Below are 23,849 nucleotides of genomic sequence, written 5' to 3' on the forward strand. Positions count from 1 at the left end.
CGGGACTCATGTATATTTCGTTTGTCTTCCTTTTTAGAGAGGTGCTCACTTTAGCAAAATGCATCTTCACCGTGCTAGTTTTTAGCAGCTACCCCAGTGTAGGGCCATACCTGGAGTATATGCTTTGCATGCAGAAGACCCCTAGGTTCAATGCTTAGCAAAACAGGTGATACAAAAGACCAGCCATGGTGCATGAGGCTGGGTGCAGCAGTGCTGCTGCTTACAGGACTGGGATGGCAAGTCAGGATGGTGGCAAAGACATAGGAGATTTAGGTTGATGACTGTGGACACAAATGTGTAGGTAGGAGACACGTAGAAGACACCTCCCAGAAACCCAGAGCTGGGACGTCAAATCCCAGAAGTCCTTTCCTCTAATTGCAGATGTGTGAGGGTTGACTGTGGTTCTGCAGTACAGAGGGGAAAGTACTCTGCACATGCTCAGAGGCACCTCATTGTTTTTTTCCAGTGCCAGAGTCAAAGCCAAGATATCAAACACAACTTCCAGGGTGGAATGCTATTCCAAATTATAGTTTTCTGGCAGAGTAGAGTGCAACACCTACTTCCTAGACAAGGCATAGGCAAACTTAGCCCTCCAGATGTTTTAGGACTACAACTCCTATCATCCCCGACCACTGGTCCTGTTAGCTAGAGATGATGGGAGTTGTAGTCCCAAAACATCTGGAGGGCCGAGTTTGCCTACGCCTGTCCTAGACCTCTTTTCCTTGCGTAAATAAAAATGACAAGCCTACTGGGGACCCACACCTGTATACCTAAACAGGGGGTTGCTCCTCCTCAGGGTATCTCCATTCATATTTCATTCCCATGAAATTTTGGAGGAAGTCTGGGTTGGCCCTCAAAGTCTGGTTCACTGCACCATCAAATTAACATTAGCAACACTTCCAATTATGAAAGGAAGAGTGAGCACAAGAGACCACATGGTCCTTACCCACCTTCCTGAGCCACTGCCAACCTGGTACTCTCCTCACCACTTCACTAAACCATCCTGGTCCTGGCAAGTAGCAGAACCTCCACAGCTGTGAGGGTGACACTCACCCAGCCCCTACCTCATGCACTGTGACTACAAAAGACCTCTGCTGGAGAAAATGGACAGCTGCTGACAGTCAAGAGTGGACAATACTTGGCAATGTGGACAAATAGATTAGTATTCAATACATCTTTCTATATTATATAGAGCAAGCTGCAAAATTTGTGAGTCACCACCATTAACACTAACTACTAGCCATGTGCTGAGGCCTGCCAGGATCTTGACAGCCCATTTGTGGTGTTACACAGACAGCAGATCCAGGAGATTTTCTGCATGCCTGGTAAGCTGATGGCTGCCATTTGACTTCATGACAACAAGCTGAGCAGCGACCCTGAGCTGTAGAATGTGTAGGCAGGGCCTAGAGATCAGAGCAGGAATTCAAGAAAAGGACTGGGACTTTGGACAGTAGGCCAGGATGGGGAGAGACGAGTAAGAATCCATGCAAGGAGCTGAACCTCAGAGATTTCTGAATGAGCACAGATGAAGTTCTGGGCTGAATTAGAGGGTGTCTACAAACATATGGCTCTTTCCTGTCTTCACACTCAATTTGTTACCTTTCAACAATAACGCCACAAATGGATGGGAAATGAGTAGTGCTTTGTTCACCTGCCAAATCACAGGCACCTCTGTAAACAAACTATCACTCTGAAATTCGAACACTTTAAAACTGAACACCCTTACCTTCCTATGAATCTTTTGGCTTCCTCTGTGAATCTCTGAGTGAGGTTCTCATAGTTCCAGGGTTGTTGGATAATACTGTGATTTCGCATCAAGAAGCAGTTAAGGTTCCGAAAGCTATAAAAGAAGAGCAGCAAAACTCCAACTATCACTGCAGCTATTAAGAAGAAGTAGCCCAGTACTCTGCGGGGAACTCTGACAAGGCCAATGTAATTCAGAACCGCCAAAGAGATCAGAGCAATCCCCATGCTCCGGAGCGCTGCACGAGTGTGCATCTTCAGTCCAGCACCAAACACGCTTCCGTGACCAGGTTTACAGTCCCTAAGATTGTTCACAGGCACCCCGTAGAAGTAATCAAATCCATGATTTAAAGGGTGGTGGCAGAAGTCATCACTGCTGTTGCAGTTAATCCCAAGATGCCATTTTCCTAAATGCAGGGGAAACACACATATTTCAAACAGGTATTTAAATAAAATGTAGACTTGTATCTTTTCCACTGTATGTATATATCTATACAATTGGTACACCTCCTTCCTCTTTTGTGCAAATTTTCTGCAATTTTTGCCTCGGTCCAGTATACCTGAAGGAGCGTCTCCACCCCCATCGTTCTGCCCGGACACTGAGGTCCAGCACCGAGGGCCTTCTGGCGGTTCCCTCACTGTGACAAGTCAAGTTACGGGAACCAGTCAGAGGGCCTTCTTGGTAGTGGCACCCGCCCTGTGGAACGCCCTCCCAAAGATGTCAAACTACCAAACTTTTAGAAGACATCTGAAGGCAGCTTTCTTTAGGGAAGCTTTGAATGTTTAACAGACTACTGTATTTTAATACTTTGTTGGAAGCTGCCCAGAGTGGCTGGGGAAACCCAGCCAGATGGGTGGGGTATAAATAAATAAGTAATAATAATGCATCTTTTGTGCAAGTTTTCATCACTCTACTGGACATTGCAGAGCTGCTGTGCTCAGGTCCTGCACGGGCATCTGGTTTGCCACTGTGAGAACAGGATGATGAGCTAGATCGCTTTGGCCTGATTCAGCAGGGCTCTTCTCACGCTCCTGTTCTTTGTTCTTACTCTTCAGAGAATTTTCCAATTCTTACGATTAATTTGGAATTTCACAGGGTGTCAGGCAGAGCGGTAAGGCCTCATATCATCAAAGTGCAGCTCTATATCAACATTACATTTCAAGTTAAAATGACTGCTTTTGTGCGAGCAAATTTAAAGCCGGCTAGATGGCAAGGTGAGTTGTAAGCTGCTTCCATGAATAAGTTAATTGAAGTGAATGTAGATGACTGCAATAATGAAATTAACAGAGCTTTCAAGATCCGTACTATAGTTTTCCCATCAAGAAAGCACACATGATTTAATAACCCAAGGACAACTCGAGCATTACATCTATTTAGCTTCCAGAGAGTAAATTAGAATATTCTGGGGAAAATTCTACTTGCAGTACAGCACCCTACAGAACATCATAGGGCAGTTATCAAAAATGAGCATTTCCTGCTGTTTCCCTTATACAATGGAATGCCCTTCCATCTTCCATATGTGATACATTTGGGTTCTATGGGCTGCAATCAAGCTGTGTGTATATGTGTAAATTACAATTAGTTGCTTCAAAAATCTTGTAAAGGCATACATTTTGCCCAGGCTTTTGCTGACCCACTAGATCAGACCCTGTGTGTGCATTATTTTTCTTTGTTTTTATACTACTGTTTTACTGCTTTTATGCTGCACATTTGTTTTAATGATATTGGGTTTTTCATGTTGCATACTGAGTAGGGATTTTAAAACATTGAGCAGTTTGTAAATGCTTTAGAAAAGATTCATAAATAAAATAGGATAAATTACAGATATTTATCTAATATTGTAGCAAGAAACAAGCATTATTTTAATCTTGCTATTATTATTCTCTGGTTCTTCTGTTTTATTTTTATGTGAGCGATCAATGTTTTATTGTTGTCATGTTGACTGAGAGGTATGTTAGCCAGGCTAAATGACTACTGTTTGGAGAGCAATGTATAAACTCTTCAAATGAAAAAAATAAATAAGCAAACAAATCATATGGGATCTTGAAACAGTGACTCAAGATTAGGGCTACGAACATATGGATCCAATACCTTTATATCTGCAGTGCTCCCCCCCCCACTTTTTTATTCCATGACCATAATATCCATGGAAACTGCAGAATGTATTCAGCATCTTGTTTTCAAGAACTGCACTTTTGAATCCACAAGCAAATGCAAAGGCTATCAATTGTTTTCAGTGAACATTCTCATTTTTAAATTTGTGCCTCGTTTCCTCAAAAGCGTTTGGAAATGTAGATGCCATTATTTTGTTTTTATTTTTACCCTCATGGTGGAAAGTAAATCAGGTTGGATAAGTTAGGCCAGTATTTTTGGTTGCCAATGTATCTGATCCTACAAAAGGGGGCACAGCCACTAGGTGGATTTGTCATCCCCCTGAATGTTCTGTTTCCCATTAAGCTTAGTTTTGGCTTAGATATCTGATCACAGTGGGGTGTGATGCTTCTTATCTTCTTTTCAGGTGGACTATAACCATCTCACAGATCCAATGCTGCCATTTCCTGTTTAGGCAAGGTGTGGGGCTGCTGTTACTACTATTGGCTAAGGTAAAGGTAAAGGACCCCTGACAGTTAAGTCCAGTCAGGAATGACACTGGGGTTGCGTGCTCATCTCACTCTATATGCCGAGGGAGCCGGCCTTTATGAACAGACAGTTTTTCCGGGTCATGTAGCCAGCATGACTAAGCCGCTTCTGGCAAAACCAGAGCAGTGCATGGAAATGCCATTTACCTTCCCGCCGGAGCGGTACCTATTTATCTACTTGCACTTTTTGGGCGTGCTTTCAAACTGCTAGGTTGACAGGAGCTGGGACTGAGCAATGGGAGCTCACCCCGTCACAGGGATTCGAACCACTGACCTTCTGATTGGCAAGCCCAAGAGGCTCAGTGGTTTAGACCACAGTGCCACCCGCGTCCCTACACTAATGGCTAACCTCGCCCCAAAGAATTGTCTCCTGCATTGAAAAGTCATTTTCCAAAAAAAAAAGTTATTACAGAAAGTCTCAGTGACTATATTTTATTGTTTGGAATTTCTGTAGGCATTTCCAGTTTTTTTTCTTTCTTAATTGCTTCATTTACTTAGTTGAAAGCCCATCTTTAGCATGTAGATTACATTGCGGGACAAGTCTGGGTCAGAAAAGCAGGATATAAATTTCTCAAGACCAATAGATAAAGGAAGCATGTTAATCAGCCATACCTATGAGAGCTGTAGAATAACCCCTCTGCTGGAGAAGTTTAGCAAATGTTATTTCTTCCATAGGGAGTCCACCAGAAGAAGCAGAAAACAAGAAGACCCCAACTTTGTGCAGGCTAGCCATTCCTGAAGGAATAAAAAATTACTTTCAAATAGGAGGCAAACCAGTTACACACTTTGGGTGACATAATGTTGGTCATAGTCAGATGAGGAGACGCACTGAAACCAATGGATGAATGTCTAAGGTAAAAGTAAAGGACCCCTGAATGGTTAAGTCCAGCCAAAGGCGGCTATGGGGATGCAACACCCATCTTGCTTTCAGGCCACAGACAGCTTTCCGGTCATGTGGCTGGCATGAGTAAACCGCTTCTGGCGCAACAGAACACCGTGACGGAAACCAGAGCGCATGGAAATGCTGTTTACCTTCCCGCTGGAGTGGTACCTATTTATCTACTTGCACTGGCATGCTTTCGAACTGCTATGTTGGCAGGAGCTGGGACCGAGCAACGGGAGCTCACCCCGTTGCTGAGATTTGAACTGCCGACCTTCTGATCAGCAAGCCCAAGAAGCTCAGTGGTTTAGACCACAGCACCACCCATGTAGATGCATGCCTACTAGTGAGGAGCACCAGTATTGGTGAGGACTCTTCCACATCAGAAGCCCCAACTGTGCCAAGCCAGAAAGCTACCACTGACAGCCCCAAAACAAGGTGTTCTGGGCTGGGGGCAGGGCAAGGGCAACTTAGGATGTGCTGGGTCCAGAGCCCTGCAGATTCCCCAAGGGACTGATCATCAGACTCCACAGCTATGCCAGCCTGGAGCTGGTGTGGTGGACAAGTTACGATGCCCTTGCATTCTGTGTTGGCCAAGACCCAGCAGTACAAGGGATGGAGTGGTGGGTCTTCTGCTTTGTTTCTCTCCATCCTTACTTTGAATTGCTGTGCCCTGATATCTAGCAATGGCGTAAGAACATCCTTTACCTGATCTGATAGAATAGCGGCCTGTCAAGAAAGATGCCCTACTTGGGGTGCATAGTGGTGCAGCTGCTATGTGTTGAGTCAGTGTTGCTCCTTCTTTAGATAACTTGTCAATGTTAGGAGTCCTGGAGGGAAAAAAGAAGAAGACAAATTCAAGGGCATGTATTCTGAACATGTAAAGACGAGTGAGTTCAGACTATTTAAAGTTCTCGTTATGGCTTATAGTGCATCAGTTGGTGTCATACAAATCCAACATGAAGCCAAATTTTATGGTGAATTGAGTGCACCTTTGATCATTGGAGTTAATGCAATTAGGTGTATCTACATTTGTCTAGGGTTGCAGCCAGAGTTATAGGTGGAATCTACACACATATAAAAAACACTGTGAAAATGCTTTTTTTTAAAAAAAAAATACATTTTGAAAAATACATTGAATTTGGCATAGCTCACTGTCTCCATCTAGTTTCACATTTGTATACTGAACTTTACAACACACTTTGATTTTTTTTATTTGCGGCTTTATAGCTGAGTCCATAGTCCTTTTTTCTTTTAACATTTCAATCATCAAATCAAAATCAATACACTAAGAACCAACATGTCTGTGTTTTAATCTTGCACCCTGATGCATGAAGTGAGTCTAAATTTTAAGGGCTATATGTTCTGAAACAAACTGTAACTCATATTTCCCAATCCATTGTATTTCTTCATTCTTCATTCAAATATTGGGGAGAGAAAGATGTATTTTCACGATAGTTTTGTTCTCTCAGTCTATTTGTGTATGTTTGTGCTCTGACTACTGTAATGTACATGGGGTTATCTTTGAGGACTGTTTGGAATTTCTGCATTTAGTTCAAAATCCAGCTGCTAGATTGAATATGGAAACATATTATATTGCCAGAACGTAAACAGCTGCACTGCCTTCCAATCCATTTCTGGGCATGATTCAAACTTCTAATGCTTAGAAATGTTGGTGTGAATTTTTATCTGTTTTAGAATTTTAACTCTTGCACGTTGTAATGTATTGTAAATTTCCCCTGGTTTTATCTTTTTGTCAACTGCTTTGAGTTTTGGGTTGTTGTTGTTTTTTTTTGTTTTTAACAATCAAGCAGTGTATACTTTTTTATGAACAAATAAATAAAATCATGCTTACTTTTGAAGTCTAAAACAGCTTGGGGCCTGGGTACCTGACAGATCACCTCCAACACAAGCCTGCCTATGTACTGAGATAATATTTTGTGGCCTTTCCTCAGGTGAGATAGGTAGCATTGGGAGAATGGACCATCTTAGTGGTGGCAGCTGTCTTGTAAGATGTGCTCACCAGGGAAGTTCACCTGGGGCCTACTCTCATGCATTTTCCAGCTAGGTAAAGCAGCTTTTTAATTGACTACATACGCTCCAACTTTTCTCCAATGAAAATTGGGATTTTGTATTCCATTATTATTATTATTATTATTATTATTATTATTATTATTCCCCACCCATCTGACTGGGTTGGCACAACCCTTCTGGGCAGCTTCCTACATATAAAAACATTAAACTTTAAACAAACTTCCCTATACAGGGCTATCTTCAGATGTCTTCTAAAGGTTGTATAGTTACTTATCTCCTTGGCTCAGGGGTCACATAACTCCATACCCTCCAACATTTCTCCGACATTTCTAAGGAAAAGCGGGACATTCTAGGATCAAATCAGAAACCAGGGTGGGTTTTATAAATTCGAGACTGTCCCTGGGAAATAGGGACATTTGGAGGGTCTGTTGCTACACCTTTAAAAAAAAGATTGTGCTATTTTCTGCTGCTTAGGTAGCTGCCAGAAGGCCCTCGGTGCTGGACCTCAGTGTCCGGGTAGAACAATGAGGGTGGAGACGCTCCTTCAGATATACTGGACCAAGGCCGTTTAGGGCTTTAAAGTATCAGTAGTGGCACGAGTGGGGAGAAAGAGACATAAAGCCATCCCCTTAGGACCAGTTTCACTAATCCTTACTTGGATTAGGATGGGACTACCACCACTAATCCAGCATTTGCATGAATCAGGCATAGTCAACCAAACCATGGGACATGTTTCTATTTCCTAATACAACTGTGGTTGTGATCTTCCACAAGCTCTCTGCCCAGAACAATCTCTTTTGAAGCTAAAGCCAAATGTACATATATATTATCAAGTGTGTTGGCAAACCTTGAAGTTGTGTTTCCATAGCATCCCAGGTCTCCAATGCCAAGATCATCAGCCATGAATAATACAATATTGGGCTTTGAAATCCTTTCGTTAATAGCATTGCTTACAGGCCACAGATAAAGCATCACAGGAAGAAGGATCATCATTCTGGTGCTTTAGGGCAAGGATGCTTCAAAAAGTTACCTGCTTGATAAAAGAACGTTGTTTTATACATTTGTTATTTATATAAAACAATATAAAATGTTGCTTTATATTTATTTTCATAATCGGCATAATAATTGACCTTGCCATTACAATGAGAACACCATGAAAAGGAAACACAGTTCTACCAATTACTCGTGTTATTAAAGTTTAGAAGCAGCCTGTTGAGTCTGACCTTTCGCATTTTAAAACATTTTAATATATTTCCTTTCATAGTTTCGCTGAAAGAGAAAAGCTGAAATGTAGCAAACAATAGGAGTCAATCTTTCACATATTAGATGACGTTCAAGGACTTTTGAATATTTTTCCCCAAAATGATCTTTCTGGGCAAAAAAAAAAAATCTGTGGAATTACCATCTGACATAAAGTAGTATTAAGGTATATTCACATTTTCCATCTAGGCGAAGGTGAGGACATGATTTTAGGATACCTAAAGAACCCAATAGTTGTTTATGCTGGTGAAACTGACAGTCTGTTTAAGGAAGCTGAGAAGGCCGCTCCACTTCCCTGTGGTACGGTGTTCCGGGCAGACCACATGCTCTCCCTGTGCACAGTGGGGCTTGGAAGTGCCCCCGCATCATAGAGGGGTTCAGGCCACGTCCCGGCTCCCAGCTGACCAATCCGGTTGGCCGGGGTGGGGGTGGCTTACAACATTTAAGCAGCCATGTGGCCAGGGAATTTCCTCTTGCTTCCTGCTTCCGTGGATCAACCACCCTCCCACCCTCTTTTCATGTGTTCGACACCTTGGCCTTGCTATGGACCTCGGCTGGTCACCTGTTGAGGGGGCCTGGTAGGAATTTTTGCACTTGGCAAATTGCCACCAGCCATTGGGTTTTTGCCTACCTCGTAGCAATTGTCACAACTTTGTTTGGCGGTTTAGGAATTGGTAAAACCTGGTTCATGGGAGGGGAGGTTGTGGCCATCGCCTGCCCCTCCTCTTTAAGGGTATTCCGTTAAAGGGATCTGTGGGTGTGGCTCTCATCTGAAGCCCTGGTATGGGCTAGGGCCATGCCACGACCCCAGCAGGGACCCTGGAGGAGCTCTCAGTTGATGAACATCAACAGAGCTCCCCCTACTGGTGATTGACCCTTACTGGACTACCCGCATGGCAGGCAGGAGTCAGATATAGTCGGTTCAATTCCATTGCCTAAGCCAATACCACTCACATTCTGTAACCAATAATGCTGTGGCCTTTATTCGACCATTAACCTAAAATACTGGTGTCCATGTGTTTTATTATTCAGCAGATGGGGGGAGGTCTCGGGGCCTTGACACGCAAGGCATTGCCCAAGCCCAAAGTAGTGCAGTCCAAACTAGTGAACAAACAGCTTCTTGAGAGCTCCATAAAATTGTGAAACCCCAAACACAGGAGCGGGATATGAAGACCTAAACAGACCATTCTCTTGGAGGAGTAGGGAGCACACGGCAGTCAAAAAAACTTACACTGTGCACTGAACTTGTACTAAAAATGTGATCGGGGTCACATGTGTGAGACGGACAGAGGGCTTGCAAAATTAAACAGAGGGGCATTAAGAGGAAAAAAACCTACATGTGTCAGCTTCCATGTGAACTGGGCTCCACTTACAGTATGTAGCGTTTCAGATCACATGAAAGTTTATGTGCCTACAGCTGTATGCTTGCAGATTTTCCCTAGTCAAACATCCATGCATAAATTCAGGCTGAAGCAAGGAAGGCACAGGATAGATGGATAACATAATAAACAAACACCTGAAGGGGGTTCAAGTTTGGGTGAGTTTTGTGCCTGAAGAAAGGGGATGAAAAGCTTGAAATGCTCTTGGCAGTGAACGTTGATTCAGCAAGAAGCAATTGCTTCACCTCCTTTTTCCTTTCATATTTTCTGGGGAAGAAAACTGCAGTCCTGAAGACCAGCCAGTTCTTTTGAAGAGTACAGTTTGCACAGTACTGCACAATGTTCCATAACAATAAACCAATGTGCATACTTGATGACAGCAAAGAATGCCTCTGTTTGAGAAGCACAATATTCCTCGTAGGTGTCATTGTGTCAGCCTCAAGGAAATGGGCTTGCCAGTCTAATTAAAAATAATTGACATCTGCCACACTAAGCAAAATGAAACATTCACAAGCAAGCAAAAGCATTAGCTGCTATCTTATCCTGTAACGAAACCGACTTAAATGTTCAGCTTCACTTTTAGTGTAAGACTTTCACCAGAAGCAATGCCCTTTTCTGGTGGTGGACAGGATTCCCAGTTTTAATAAAATGTTACGGGGGGGAGGAGAATGCCACAGCTGAAGGCAGACTGTGCTGCTGTTTCACACATGTGTCAGCGCATGGGATATCTATTCTTTGTAGTACTATCCCACCATTCAGGTTTAGGCGTGCAGATAACATGAACACATAGAAGGGGCTGATTGCGTGGGTCTTTTTTCATGCAATATGGACCCTGCAGAGAAGGGATGCAGGGAAGGAAGTTGCCAATCAAGTGGGAAAGAGCCACATGATCTGTCCTGTTCATGTGGTTGCATAACATTATTCACACAGCATCCCTGCAAAGCAGGATCATATTGTTCAAATATGGTTCCCATGATATTCAATATTTTTCTAAAGTTGTTGTTGTTGTTGTGCAAAGCTTGAGTTTTCTCCAAGCCTGTTGCTATCTCTCCCTTGTGTGTAGATGTTGGCTTGATAAGGATCAGTACTCAGAGAATGGGTCTGCTATTAGTATAAAGGATATTGATATCCCAAACAGATTTATGAGCCCAGGGATAAGGGCAGGAGGGATCAATGTTATTGCAACCTGTTGAATATGCATTTGACATCGGAGATAGTAAACCTGCTTTCAAACGAATCTTACTGTATAGTCCCGGCATCAGTTACTGAAATACTCCCATTGATAGAAACCACCCTTGAGCCAACAGAGCACAAACAATACAAGATGCTACACAGGAAATGTTATGTTCAACCTGTCTGGGAATGAACAGTATAAACCTATAATACAAAACCTTTCTCCCCCTCTCCTGTGCCTAAGAATGCTCAGAGATTGATTCCATCACACCACACTATATTGTTTTTTTCCCTTTACAATGATCTCTCTAATATTTGCTATCTTCCCACTCCCCTCTGGTCTTCTACACAATAAATTGACACTTCATTAGTATCTGCAATCCTGTACACATACTTTCACAGGCTGAGAAAGTAGTAAGCTCAGTCTTCTCACCTATTAGCTGCTTGTCATCACTTGATCATTCCAGAAACACATAGCAGATGCAGCCCACTTTGTTTTGAAGAACCTTCAAATCCATTTTCACCCCCTAACACATTTTTCAAAGCAATGAATAACTGCCTGGTTTTTACAATGTTTCTTTAATTCAATATTCCGCAGAAGTGTTTTAGATGTGTTGGTCCTGGCTTTCTTGTTTAGCATGTAAGATGTTATTACTAAGAGAATCAATATTCAGAGGAATACATCAACATATAAATACAGAAGGAACCGTGAGAAATTAATTGGTTCAAGGAGTTTTCAAGAGTATCTAGAAAAGGCAAGTATTAAACTTGTCAGATTTGACAAAATAAAATATTCCATACTACACTAGGAACGCCTATAACTAACGATCACATATAATTAATTTTTGAATTTAAAAATGTACATGGAGTGACATGGAGTGAATAAGAATTGGGCCACACACCCAACAATAGGCATTTGTGTGTTTGAACAAATATGCTTATTATGTTCTGCCCATTGGGACATGTGAAGCTAGGTTCTGGGTATCCTGGGTAGTTCATTTTATTATTTTTGTGGGGTGGTGAAGGAAGCAATTAGAAGACTGTCTCGCATACATGATCTGTGGCAGGATCCCTGAGACATCTGGCTGTGCTGTACCTCAAATGCCAATCACATGACACAGATAGCATCCTGGGGCAGGACGTAGAGGGACCATTCTCTCACTGGTCTACTCCTTCAAGATTCACATGTGGCTTCAACCAATGTCATCACCATAATACAAACACAGCTTTTTTCTTTTCCTGATAGAGAAGGCATTGGGGCAAAACCATGTCAGAGGGGAGTGATGTGAGCATCTCCTTCCACAGGAGGCCACACTGAGGTAAGCCTTGACCTACAAACATTATACTCAGGGAAGCATGGAGCACATTACAATATAAGGTAACAAATGTAGAAAGCATTCGGGCGAGTGTACATTTGTGTATGTGTTTTAATCCATCCCACAAAACAAATGAGCATCAGCAATTTTTCAAAATACCTGTACATTGTCACTTCTCTCTGAACTGAGTTGAAAAGATCAGATCAGCCAGTGTCAGAGATAGCTGTTGGACTACAATTCCCATCAACACCAGCCAGCTTGGCCAAAGGTCAGGGAAAGTGGGAATTGTCGTCTAACATCTGGAGAGCAGCATGTTGTCCACCCCTACTGTATGTGGACACTTCAGTAAGTCTTGGCTGAGAAGGAGCCAATTTCATTCATTTTGTGGCTCCGGTGAGCATAGAGTATAGGGATGGTAAACATTCAATCCTTCAGAATTCTAGAATAGGAGCTGATCAATCCTACCTTTAGAAGGCTCTGTCCGTATCTGGCATGTCATCCAGTTCTAAAAATACTATGGGCAGGACAGAGTTTAAACTCTGGATATAGCCAATCTCTGAGCTTATCCTCACAGTTTCTACCCTTGTAAGAGACTGTCTGCTGCTCTCTTCTCCAATGCAATTGCCTCAGCATCTGGCTGAAATTAATAACCTCCTTATTCTGGCCCTGCCCTATTTCTCCGGGCTGTTGGCCACCTCTCACTCATGACAGTCTGGTTCCAGTGTCTGAATATAAGCTTTGGAAACTAGCCTTGAGGAGAATCCTAAGAGTGCTTATGTCAGGCTTGTGACTGCTAAAGGACAGAATTCCATGATAAAAGAAGAATCTTATGAAAATACTAAATTACTCTTAGGGAAAAGGAGACGAATCCATGATGGAGAAGCCAAATGAAATTCCATGCACCTACTGAACTTCCAGGCTATATGGAATGTCTTAGATCAGATTTAGAGTTGTACAACAACACTGTGGTATCAAGAGAGACAAGAGTGAACATTTATTATATAAATAAATCAACAAATGTTCATTTAATCAGATATTTGGAGTAGCCTCAGATTTTATATCTTCCCCAACCTTGTTTGAACTAAAACTGCCACCATCCCTGTCTATTGCTTTTGCTGGGAGAGGCTGATGGAAGTTGTCCAAAGTACATTGAGAGCACCAGCTTGGGAAAGGCAGATTTATGTGAATAACAAGGGACTCATACTACCTTGACGTCCTGGGAATTTTAATGTTTGCCAAAGTAGATGGGTGTATAGTCAAAGCAATGGCATCAATTGGCTTGCATAATTCTACAATAATACAGAATATTGTAATCTGTCTAGACATTTAATGTTTACATGCTTCCATTAAAGGAGATGCATCATTAATTCAAGACACAAGTGGACATGTTTTGCTGGTGCACCACTTTGATTCAAAATGCAAAAGAAACAAAACCAACAAAAACCTGTTCATGGAAAAAAACCAAATACATTAATTCAAATATGTTTATTTGCTGTGCAAATTAGTCCTGGGTTGAAAAACTGGAGACTCAACCTCTGCCTTCCACAAGCAAAGAATCATTTGTTGTGTTGCCCAAATAAAATGTGAATTTGATATTCATCAAAGCACAATTTAATTAAAAGTCCTGTTAATATCCTGATACTACAAACAAAGCTACTAAAAGAATGTTTCAGTAGACAGTATGACACCCAATTAACATATACACTATTAATTACCTGTAAACTACAGCAATAATTACATATATACATTAGGAAAGAGATTGTGGCTGTTTTATATTATGGAAAATATCCAAGGAAGAAATCATTGTCAGCTTTTAAACCAATCTTTAATTAAACAAATGTTAAACTACACAAGACATACATATTTCAACCTGCCAATTGCAAAGAGCTCAACAAAACTGTGGGTAGAAAGAATTTCAAAACAACACCACCAATAACAACACATTTAATTTCTTAGTCACTTGTTACAAAATTTTAAGAGCATGAAGTATAACAGATATAAGGAACATTTAAAGGTTATGAAGCAGAATTGTAAATCTCTATTATTGTTGTTGTTGTTATTTTCATGTGTATAATGACTGTCTGGGATGCGGGTGGCGCTGTGGGTAAAAGCCTCAGCGCCTAGGGCTTGCTGATCGAAAGGTCGGCGGTTCGAATCGCCGCAGTGGGGTGCGCTCCCATCGTTCGGTCCCAGCGCTTGCCAACCTAGCAGTTCGAAAGCACCCCTGGGTGCAAGTAGATAAATAGGGACCGCTTACTAGCGGGAAGGTAAACGGCGTTCTGTGTGCTGCGCTGGCTTGCCAGATGCAGCTTGTCACGCTGGCCACGTGACCCAGAAGTGTCTGCGGACAGCGCTGGCTCCCGGCCTCTAGAGTGAGATGAGCGCACAACCCTAGAGTCTGTCAAGACTGGCCCGTACGGGCAGGGGTACCTTTACCTTTTACCTTATGCTCAAAAAAGGGGGGAAGAAAAGTTAAATTCAAGAAATTTGTAATTTTTACCTGGAGATTGATTTTCCTCAGAGTGAAAGCAAGTATGTTATAATGTGTTTTCTTAAGATATGCTGTGTCACAAGCCTTAAGTTGTGAAATATGTAATGTTCTTTGACGACGTACGTTATATAACAAAGTTAATGTGTAATTTTACCTACCTGGTCATGAACTGGAAAATAAAAAACAGACTTAACACTGTTACATTATGTGCATGGTTTTGGAATTTGGACTGTTCTTTCTCTTACAGGTCAAAGCAAGATAAGTAACTGTATTGAGAAATTGTCCATAAAATGTGTTAATAGAGCAGAAGAGGAAAAGATAAATAGATAAAAAGAGAGAGGATGCTTTAGTACACATGCAAAAATACCAAAAATACTTTCATATATCTTTCATCAAAATGGAGAAAGAAGTTCTAAAAGAAAGCACAGTGTATTTTATCATCTTTAGGGAAAAATGGAACCAACATTTTGTCATTTCAAGTAGTGACTCCCATGATGTAATCAAGATCTTAGACACAAAAATGACATAATAATGCATGTAGGTATTTTCAGAATGGGACTATATTACTTGGTTTTGTTTATTATTGTTTATTATTTTGATTATTAATTATTAAATTTGTATGCTATACCATACCCATAGATCCCAGGGTGGTTCACAACATAAAATTACAAAAATTGTTTAACCTTGTAGTAGTAGTAGTAGTAAAACCAGCAGCAACAACAGCTCTAGGATGTATCTAGAATGACAAAATAGGTGCCATGGGGGGGGGGTGAGGAGCCGAGCGCTCCCCAAATTTTCAATGAGGATGCCACCCCACCTACCACCCCGAGATTTTGCTGCCTGTGGCTAGCTTCCAATTAATCCCTCTCTCAAACATACATTTATTCACAGCGGCACCATAGCCAATTTTTTTTCTTACTATTTCTGAACTATCGTTTCAATATACGTAAAGGCCTATTTGTGTCATAAAGAACTGATAAAACTCTCTGTTGACTCTGTCACACTTCTTAATGAGAGAAGTGAAGCAATGCATTTTCGCTCTTGAATCTTCCAAAGAAATATGTAAATCTTAATACCATAAAGATATTGTTCATTTCTAGATAGAATTTATTTTGTTTTGTTTTTAATATGTTTTATTATGGCTTATTTCTTTCAGGCTATTTGGCCTTTCTTCTGATTCTTTACTTATGGAACTTATTTATTATCTTAAAGACCTTAATACTTTAATTCTTGGGTTTCTTTTCCTAATCCTATTATGTTTTCATTTTTATTTACTTAATAGTTTGCCTAGTTAAACATATTCAGTCGTTTTATTATTCATAAATAAGAGAGTAAGCCTATGAATTCATTTTTTCTCCAGTGTTCTATACATAGCTGTCAACTTTCAGATTTGAAAATAAGGGATCAGCAGCCTTGAAAATAAGGGATCAACAGGCTCACCTGTCCCGGGGACAGTCTACGGGATATCTAACAATCCGGGATAGCAGCGGGAAACAGCGCTGGAATTAGGGAATTTCCCGCAAAAAAAGGGGAGGGTTGACAGCTATGGTTCTATAGCTCGGGAATATTGAGTTCATTTAGGCGGCAATCCTGCATATACAGGCACCCCCCAAGTTACATAGGGGTTACGTTCCAGGCCCCTGTGCACCCAAGTAAAATTGCATGATGTGGGGAGGGCACTCTAAACATGCTTTAAACACCCCAGCTGCTATTCTGTCTTCAATCCATAACAAAAATACGGCATCCATTAATACAGTGGTACCTCGCAAGACAAATGCCTTGCAAGACGGAAAACTCGCAAGACGAAAGGGTTTTTGGTTTTTTGAGTTGCTTCGCAAGACAAATTTCCCTATGGGCTTGCTTCACAAGACGGAAACGTCTTGCAAGTTTGTTTCCTTTTTCTTAAAACCGTTAATACAGTTGCGACTTGACTTCGAGGAGCAACTCATAGCACGCGGTGTGGTGGCCTTTTTTGAGGTTTTTGAAGACTTTGGCGATTTTTGAAGCTTTTCCAAAACTTCTCTGAAACCGTGCTTCGCAAGACAAAAAAATCGCAAGACGAAAAAACTCGCAGAACGAATTAATTTCGTCTTGTGAGGCACCACTATATCCGCAACTAGAATGGAAGCTCTGAGGCTGGCAGAAGGCTGGAGGATGCACGGGAAAGTAGGGCTGCTGTTAGGCAGAGAGGCTGAGCAGCCTAAGTAAAGCCCCACTGTGCTTCTAGTCTCTTTGGGGCTCCCTTCACCCTCACTGATGTCCTCTTTGGGCTCCATGGAGGGTCTGCTCATGAGCCATGAGGACTCTCCAGCTCTCTCCCACCATTTGGGGCAGGGCGGAATTGAATGATTAAATTATTTCATGGCACAGCACATATATGTGGTCATACGCAAGTCGATCGTGTGTAAGGGGGGGGGGGGACTCGGACGGCACACCTGTACTTATCTCCAGAGAAAGCCACACTGAATTCAAGAGGATTTACATCTGAGCAGGCATGTATAGGATTGTGATCTTAAATGGGGGTAACAAATCCCTAGTTTAAATATCCAGGCATGTCCTAGGTAATAGAACAATTTTACATTCTCAAACATACATTGTGTTTCTTAGATGGCAGACTCAAATTTATTGCTACAGTTTTATGGATTATTGTGTGGCTTTCCTTGTAAGTCTCTCCCCCCCCCCCCCCGATTTTAAGTTATATTTCAGGTGTGGGAAATCTTTGACCATGCAAATATTGCTGAACTTCAACTCCCAACATTCCTAGCCATTAGCTATGCTTGCTGGGACTATGGGAGTTGTAGTTGAGCAATATTGGCAGGACAGGTCAAGTCAGTTTATTGTGTTTTAGCAGACAGTCATTAAAAGGTAAAGGTAAAGGTACCCCTGCCCGTACGGGCCAGTCTTGTTCTTAGGAATCCCACTGCTTTTTCCATACCATCAGACTAAAAAGTTATGAAAGGGTTTTCTGCCTTTTGTAACACAAAACACACAACAAACTCAATACTGTTTTGTATTAGAATTTTCTCCGGTTACCTTATTTTGCTCTAGAACAACCAACTTGAGCATGCATAATTCTGCACAAGAATGGGCTGTTAGAATCTCTTTCTATTTGGGAAAGTTACTTTGATGATCAATGCTTTTTATGATGTGACTTTTTGAAGGGAACATGGGAATTATTTCCACTTTGACACTTTACCATTAGAAAACCTTTGAAATAATTATTCTTTATTTGTTGCCCTTCACCATAAGGTCCCAGGGCAAGCCAAGGTAACTTAAAAAGTAACTTACCAATAATAATAATAATTGACCCTCACATTCTAACTGCCAAAACTGAGTTTCACCACAAAATTAATGTAAAATGAAATTTTACAGGGCGCATATCAGAGGCAATGCGTCTCTGAATGCCAGTCATTGAAATGAGTACAGCTGGGCCCTGCTTTTAAGCTTCTTATAGGCTTTTGGTTGGCCACTGTAACAGAGTGTTGGATTAGAAGGATCATGGCATGATCCAGCAAGCTCTTCCTACATTCTTAAGTTGTTGTTTTTTTACATGCTAGTTTTCCAAACTGTTTCCATTGTCCCTTAAATAATAAAAAGTCCAGAAACATGATTAAAATGGAAATAAAGTTATCATGTTCAAAGTTTTAATTGTTTCTTTAAAACATTTGTATTTTGCCTTGCCACAAATGGTACCCAAGACAGCAACAGAAACCTCCCCCCCCCCCATATTTTAGCAGTATCAAAAAAACAAAAACAAAAACAAAACTTAAACCAATCCCTCAAACCCCCATTAGTTAACAATTAGCCAAATTTGGCCTGAAAATGCAGCAGGTTGTAGCTTATTGACAGTTATCTCTTCACCACCCTCTTCTAAAGGCCTGATAAAATTTTATAGGACTACTCACCTTTCATGCTGGGCAGCATCAAGGCTGGGCATCCAGGCCCTTGCGGTGATCCGGCTCAGGGGCGGGGGATTGATGCCCCCCTTGCGCCAACTCCCAGCCGTGTCATGCCCACCCGGCCAATCTATGCTGGCATGGGGCATAGCCAGGAGGGCTTCCCTCTCTTGCCTCCTCACCAAATCTCCCTCTTTTTAAGCTTTGGTATGACACAGCCTTGCTATGGAAAAATGTCAGCTACCTTATTGGTGGGACTGGGTAGGAATTTTTCGCCTACCTAGCAATCGTCACAACTTTGTAAGGTTAGGCTTTGGGTAAGCCTTTGTTTAAGGGAGGGGAGGTTGTAGCCTCTGCCTGCACCTCCTCGATAAGGGTATCCTATTATCGAGGATCTGGGTGTGTGGATCCTGTCCAAAGCCCGGACATGGGCTAGGGCCATGCCACGACCCCAACAGGAACCCCTCGGGGTGCCCCTTTGATGTAAGTCTTAGGGCTCACCCTTCTGGATGTTTACCCTTAGTTCAATTCCCTGCAGATGAGCAGGAGTCAAGATATACCCTGGCTTCACCCAATGCCTAAGCCACACCACTCACATCTGTAACCAATAAAGTTGTGGCCTGTGTTATTAATCAATAGTGTGGGTCACAGGACCTTGGCACACAATCTTATCGTATTGTTGGATGGAGAGAAAGGAGGTGCCTTTGGTACATCTCTAGGAAGTAACTTCTATCCAGACACTGAAAAGGCTGTATCACTACCCCCCTCACTTTTGATGTCAGGTGAATATTTTTTAAAGGCCTCCAGTGACAACTTTAACATACCAGTAGATTTATATGGTGATTCTTCAAGCACCTGGGCCCACTCCGCTTAGGGTAGGCATCAATTGAAATGTGCCTGGAAACAAATTCAGATCTTTGAGCACTATTGCAATATGTTCAAAGCAATGATTCCTCTCTGTTCTACCCTGGCTGCCACATTCTGGACCAGGTGTGTAGAAGTTTTGAAGGCAGACTCACAGAAAGCATGTTGTTGTATTCTAACCTAGAGTTACTAAGGCGCTGATGACTATTTTCTTTTCCCAGAAGAGGACACAGCTGGTGAATCAACAAAAGCTGATTAAAATCACACCTGCTCACGGATGCCACCTGAACAACATGGAGCGGGGTCCAGAAGCACTCACAAACTACAAAACCCAATCCTTAAAGGGAAGAGCAAAACCCATCCAGAAGTGAAAACAAAAATCCAGAACTGTTGAACTACTTACCAACGCCTCTGTCTTGTTTGGGTTAATGCTTCCGTTTATTTTCTCACCCAGTTCATTACTGACTCCAAATACCTGCTCAGAATGTCAGCTGCTATGCCTGGATTAGATGAAAAAGATTAACAGAGCATGGTGTTATTAGCATACTGATGACATTTCAGAATGCCACACATTTCCCCAAGCAGTTTCATATACAGTGGTGCCTCGCAAGACGAAAATAATCCGTTCCATGAGTCTCTTCGTCTAGCGGTTTTTTCGTCTTGCGAAGCAACCCTATTAGTGGCTTAGCGGATTAGCACTATTAGCGGTTTAGCAGCTTAGCGGCTATTAAAGGCTTAGCGGCTAAAAGGCTATTAGCGGCTTAGCGGCTTAGAAAAAGGGGGGGAAAGCGGAAAAAAATCGCAAGACTCGCAAGACGTTTTCGTCTTGCGAAGCAAGCCCATAGGGAAAATCGTCTTGCAAAGCAACTCAAAAACGGAAAACCCTTTCATCTAGTGGGTTTTTCGTCTTGCGAGGCATTCGTCTTGCGGGGCACCACTGTAGATGCTAAATAGCTTTGGAGACAAGATGGGAAATTGTAGCATTCCATATACCAATATACCATATACCAATTGCCATGGGTTATAGGAGAAGTTTCTGAGATGATAATTTGAAAACTTCCCAACAGATGGAACTACTAGAATGTACTCAGTGCTTTTCTTCTAGACATTTTTCTATGGGTTTTTATTATTATTAATGTACAATTTAAAATAATAAACAAAACAAAAATCTAGAGATACTATTTATTATCCCAAACCTGATTTTTCACAAGCTGAAACCTTTTACTATAATTACTCTTATTTAATTTTAGATAACTGTCCACAAATACAATTATCTAGGTGGCCTACAAAAGGATGAATCCATGATCTTTCATGGAACCTGTTCCCAAACTGTATCTGCTCTGATCTGATCTGATCTGATCTAGGATTTGCAAGTTACCTGTAGGATTAGAACTAAGTGAAAGCAGTAAAAAAATAGTTTGTAAACATAAAAGCAGTGATGAATTGTATCATACATTTTTGCTTTGTAGACATTTTATGCTTGTCTATTCAAAGGTGAGTACAACAGAGTTCCATAGGACTTATTCTTAGACAATTAAGTATAAGAATAAAGCTGTAATCAATAACAAAATGCAATGTTTGCACAAATTCTATAAGCCATATTTTTTATACCAGTGGCTTTGGTTAGGAATGATAGTGAAGGCTGGTGCTTCTAGAGACTGAGAGAAGTGGTCCCCCCCCCTTGCTAAGCATTAGGACCACTAGTCCAAAAAGGAAGCTTACTCTCAGTGGCCTATACTTGCCTCAGTTTAGCTGAGCCTTCTCTTTGAATTCTCACAATACTCATTGTTGCCTTGTCTGCTTAATTTTTATCTCAGACTTTGATTCTAAGGTTCTGAACAGGTTCTGACACACATGGCTTTTTCACTCATGGAACTAGTGTTATGGAATGTGTTCCATGCTGAAATATGGGGGATCTCATTTGTAGTTGTACTCTAACAGCTTTTGAAGATGTATCTGTTTACACATGCATTTCGTGATCTCACAACCCAGGTCTCTTGTTTTAATTACAGTGTTGTTTTAATGAGTCTACATTACACAGGACTTAGGATGGCCCTGAGGAAATGAAAGACAGGTTGTGCTACATCTGCACCCCTCCCTTTGTCCCGAGCGCCAACAGATTTGGAAATCTTACATAAGACTCCAGTACAGAAAGCTGAAAATTCTCCCAGTTTATTCAGAAGCTGAGATGCGCTACAACTCCCATTGAGCCACCTGTGTCCACCTAGGAGTAAATATGGCAAAAGCTTAGATTCCACCGTAATCTCCAGACTTGTCTTTTTCTGTGGAGAGACATCACCTGCACCTACAGGATAGTCATATAAATTTGCTTTTGAGCATGAAGCTAAGAACTTTCATGGAAATTTCAGGTATGGGAAAATACTGTCAGCTGGAAGCTGAGGGGTATGGATAAAGGGAATAATGCTTTATCTTGAAAGTTCCTGTGTTCACCTTGACAGCTATATCCTACATTTGCTTATGTGCTCGAGTACTTATGGTGACTTTATTCAGAGCCTTAAGGTAGGATTGTCAAGCTTTTCTTCTTTTACAGAGACTTCGTGAATTTAAGAAGAGCATGTTGGGCAAAAATTCAGCTAGTGTAAGATTTGTTGCTCCTACAAGTTGCACCTGTTGAATTTGTGTCATGCAGCAATTAACCTTGGCCAGAAAGGCATTTGAAATAATCCAAACAGGGGGCATTTCTCCAATGATTTTAACCTCATGAATTGTACCAGATTACATGTGTTTTCCCCTCAGGTTAGTGAGTGACAAGAGAAGTCACACATTGAAATTTTACCTTCTGTTCAATTCTTCTTTGGGAAAATTTCCAATGATAAGTACGTTTTAAAGCAAAATATTGTTGTTTTTATTTTATAAAAGCCCTTTATAATGCAGGCTAAAAAGCCATTCAAAAAAGCACACACTTTCTGCATGTATGGGCAAGAATTCCACCACTGCAGGCTGAATGATCTCTTGCTTTTCTCTCCCTGTACACTTTTCTGGGAGTTCTCCCACCCACCCAGACCCCAGCCAATTGGGGGGGGGGCATGCAGGGGGAGCCCCAATGCAAAAGTGGAATCTTTGAGCAGGGCTTCTATGGGTGGGAATTATTTTGTGAATCCTGCCCATAGAAATTCACATTGTGGAATGTACAGTTAATTGTGTATACTGTCTTGACCTGCTGGGAACTGCAAGATTGATTGACTATTTACAGTAACTTCTATACCACCTAATAAATTAAAATAGCTCTAAGCAGTGTATAGAAAATTGAAGGGACAACAGAGAACTGAAACAAAATATTACAAAAATATGTGGTTACATATAAAATGGTTACATTAATACAGTAGTACCTTGGATCCTGAACGCTCTGGAACTCGGACGTTTTGGCTCCCGAACACCGCAAACCCAGAAGTGATTGTTCCAGTTTGCAAATGTTCTTTTGTAACCCAAATGTCTGATGGGGCTTCCACAGCTTCTGATTGGCTGCAGGAGCTTCCTGCAGCCAATCAGAAGCCACAATTTGGTTTTGGAAGTTGAACAGACTTCCGGAACGGATTCCGTTCGACTTCCAAGGTACGACTGTACAAAGTTACTAAATGTCTATAAATATCAATTCATTATCTTCTGATGCACCCTCCCTCTCAGCCTGCAGGTTGTCACCCAGGGTCCAACATACCCTTGGGTCACTCACAAAAGTCTCACAAGAAGAATAGTTCATGAGAACAGTGGCTATCACCTTAGGCTCTCACTCTAGACTTGCTTTTTATGGGCAGGCCCAAGGTGGATGGTACTTCCTTAGGTTGTCCAATTCAGCTGCACACTCCACACCCAGTTCCAGGTACAACAGGCTTGTTGAATTTCCCAGGGGATCCAAAGGATGGAAAGAGGGTCCTCTTCCACTCACAGTGAAGGAGTTTAAGGGAGGTCCAGAGTACTGTCTCACAGTGTATAGGACCAAGAGACATGGAGGGTGAGGGAGCTGCTCCAGTGACCTGCAACACCTATGCTATGTTTGTCTTTCTGCTGGAGAACATGCAACAGCACACTTGCAGCAAGTGCAAGCTAGTTGTCTTGCTGGAAGAGAAGGTACAGCAACTTGAGGCCTGTCTAGTCACACTTGGAGCTACAGGACAACATGCATTTCTCAAGAGCTGAGCTGACTGTGATGGAACA

At 41.7% G+C, this 23,849-nt stretch overlaps 1 protein-coding gene across 8 annotated transcripts in view; it reads right to left on the reverse strand.

The window, feature by feature from the left end:
• Positions 1-23,849, reverse strand: part of STS (steroid sulfatase) — a 102,321-nt gene that overhangs the window by 67,751 nt on the left and 10,721 nt on the right. For 3 of the 8 annotated variants that reach the window (XM_077927528.1, XM_077927531.1, XM_077927536.1), the window contains exons 2-6: positions 20,080-20,176; positions 8,145-8,327; positions 5,972-6,093; positions 4,996-5,118; positions 1,727-2,150 (exon numbers count right to left, since the gene is read on the reverse strand). In XM_077927528.1, the coding sequence (XP_077783654.1) occupies positions 1,727-2,150; positions 4,996-5,118; positions 5,972-6,093; positions 8,145-8,290 (815 nt within the window). In that variant the 5' untranslated portion in view covers positions 8,291-8,327; positions 20,080-20,176. Of the gene's footprint in view, positions 1-1,726; positions 2,151-4,995; positions 5,119-5,971; positions 6,094-8,144; positions 8,331-14,925; positions 16,070-20,079; positions 20,177-23,849 lie in introns of those variants that run through there. The other 5 variants (XM_077927529.1, XM_077927532.1, XM_077927533.1 and 2 more) reach the window with 4 other exon arrangements.

This window comes from Podarcis muralis, chromosome 4, assembly GCF_964188315.1.
Source record: "Podarcis muralis chromosome 4, rPodMur119.hap1.1, whole genome shotgun sequence".
NCBI lineage: Eukaryota > Metazoa > Chordata > Lepidosauria > Squamata > Lacertidae > Podarcis > Podarcis muralis.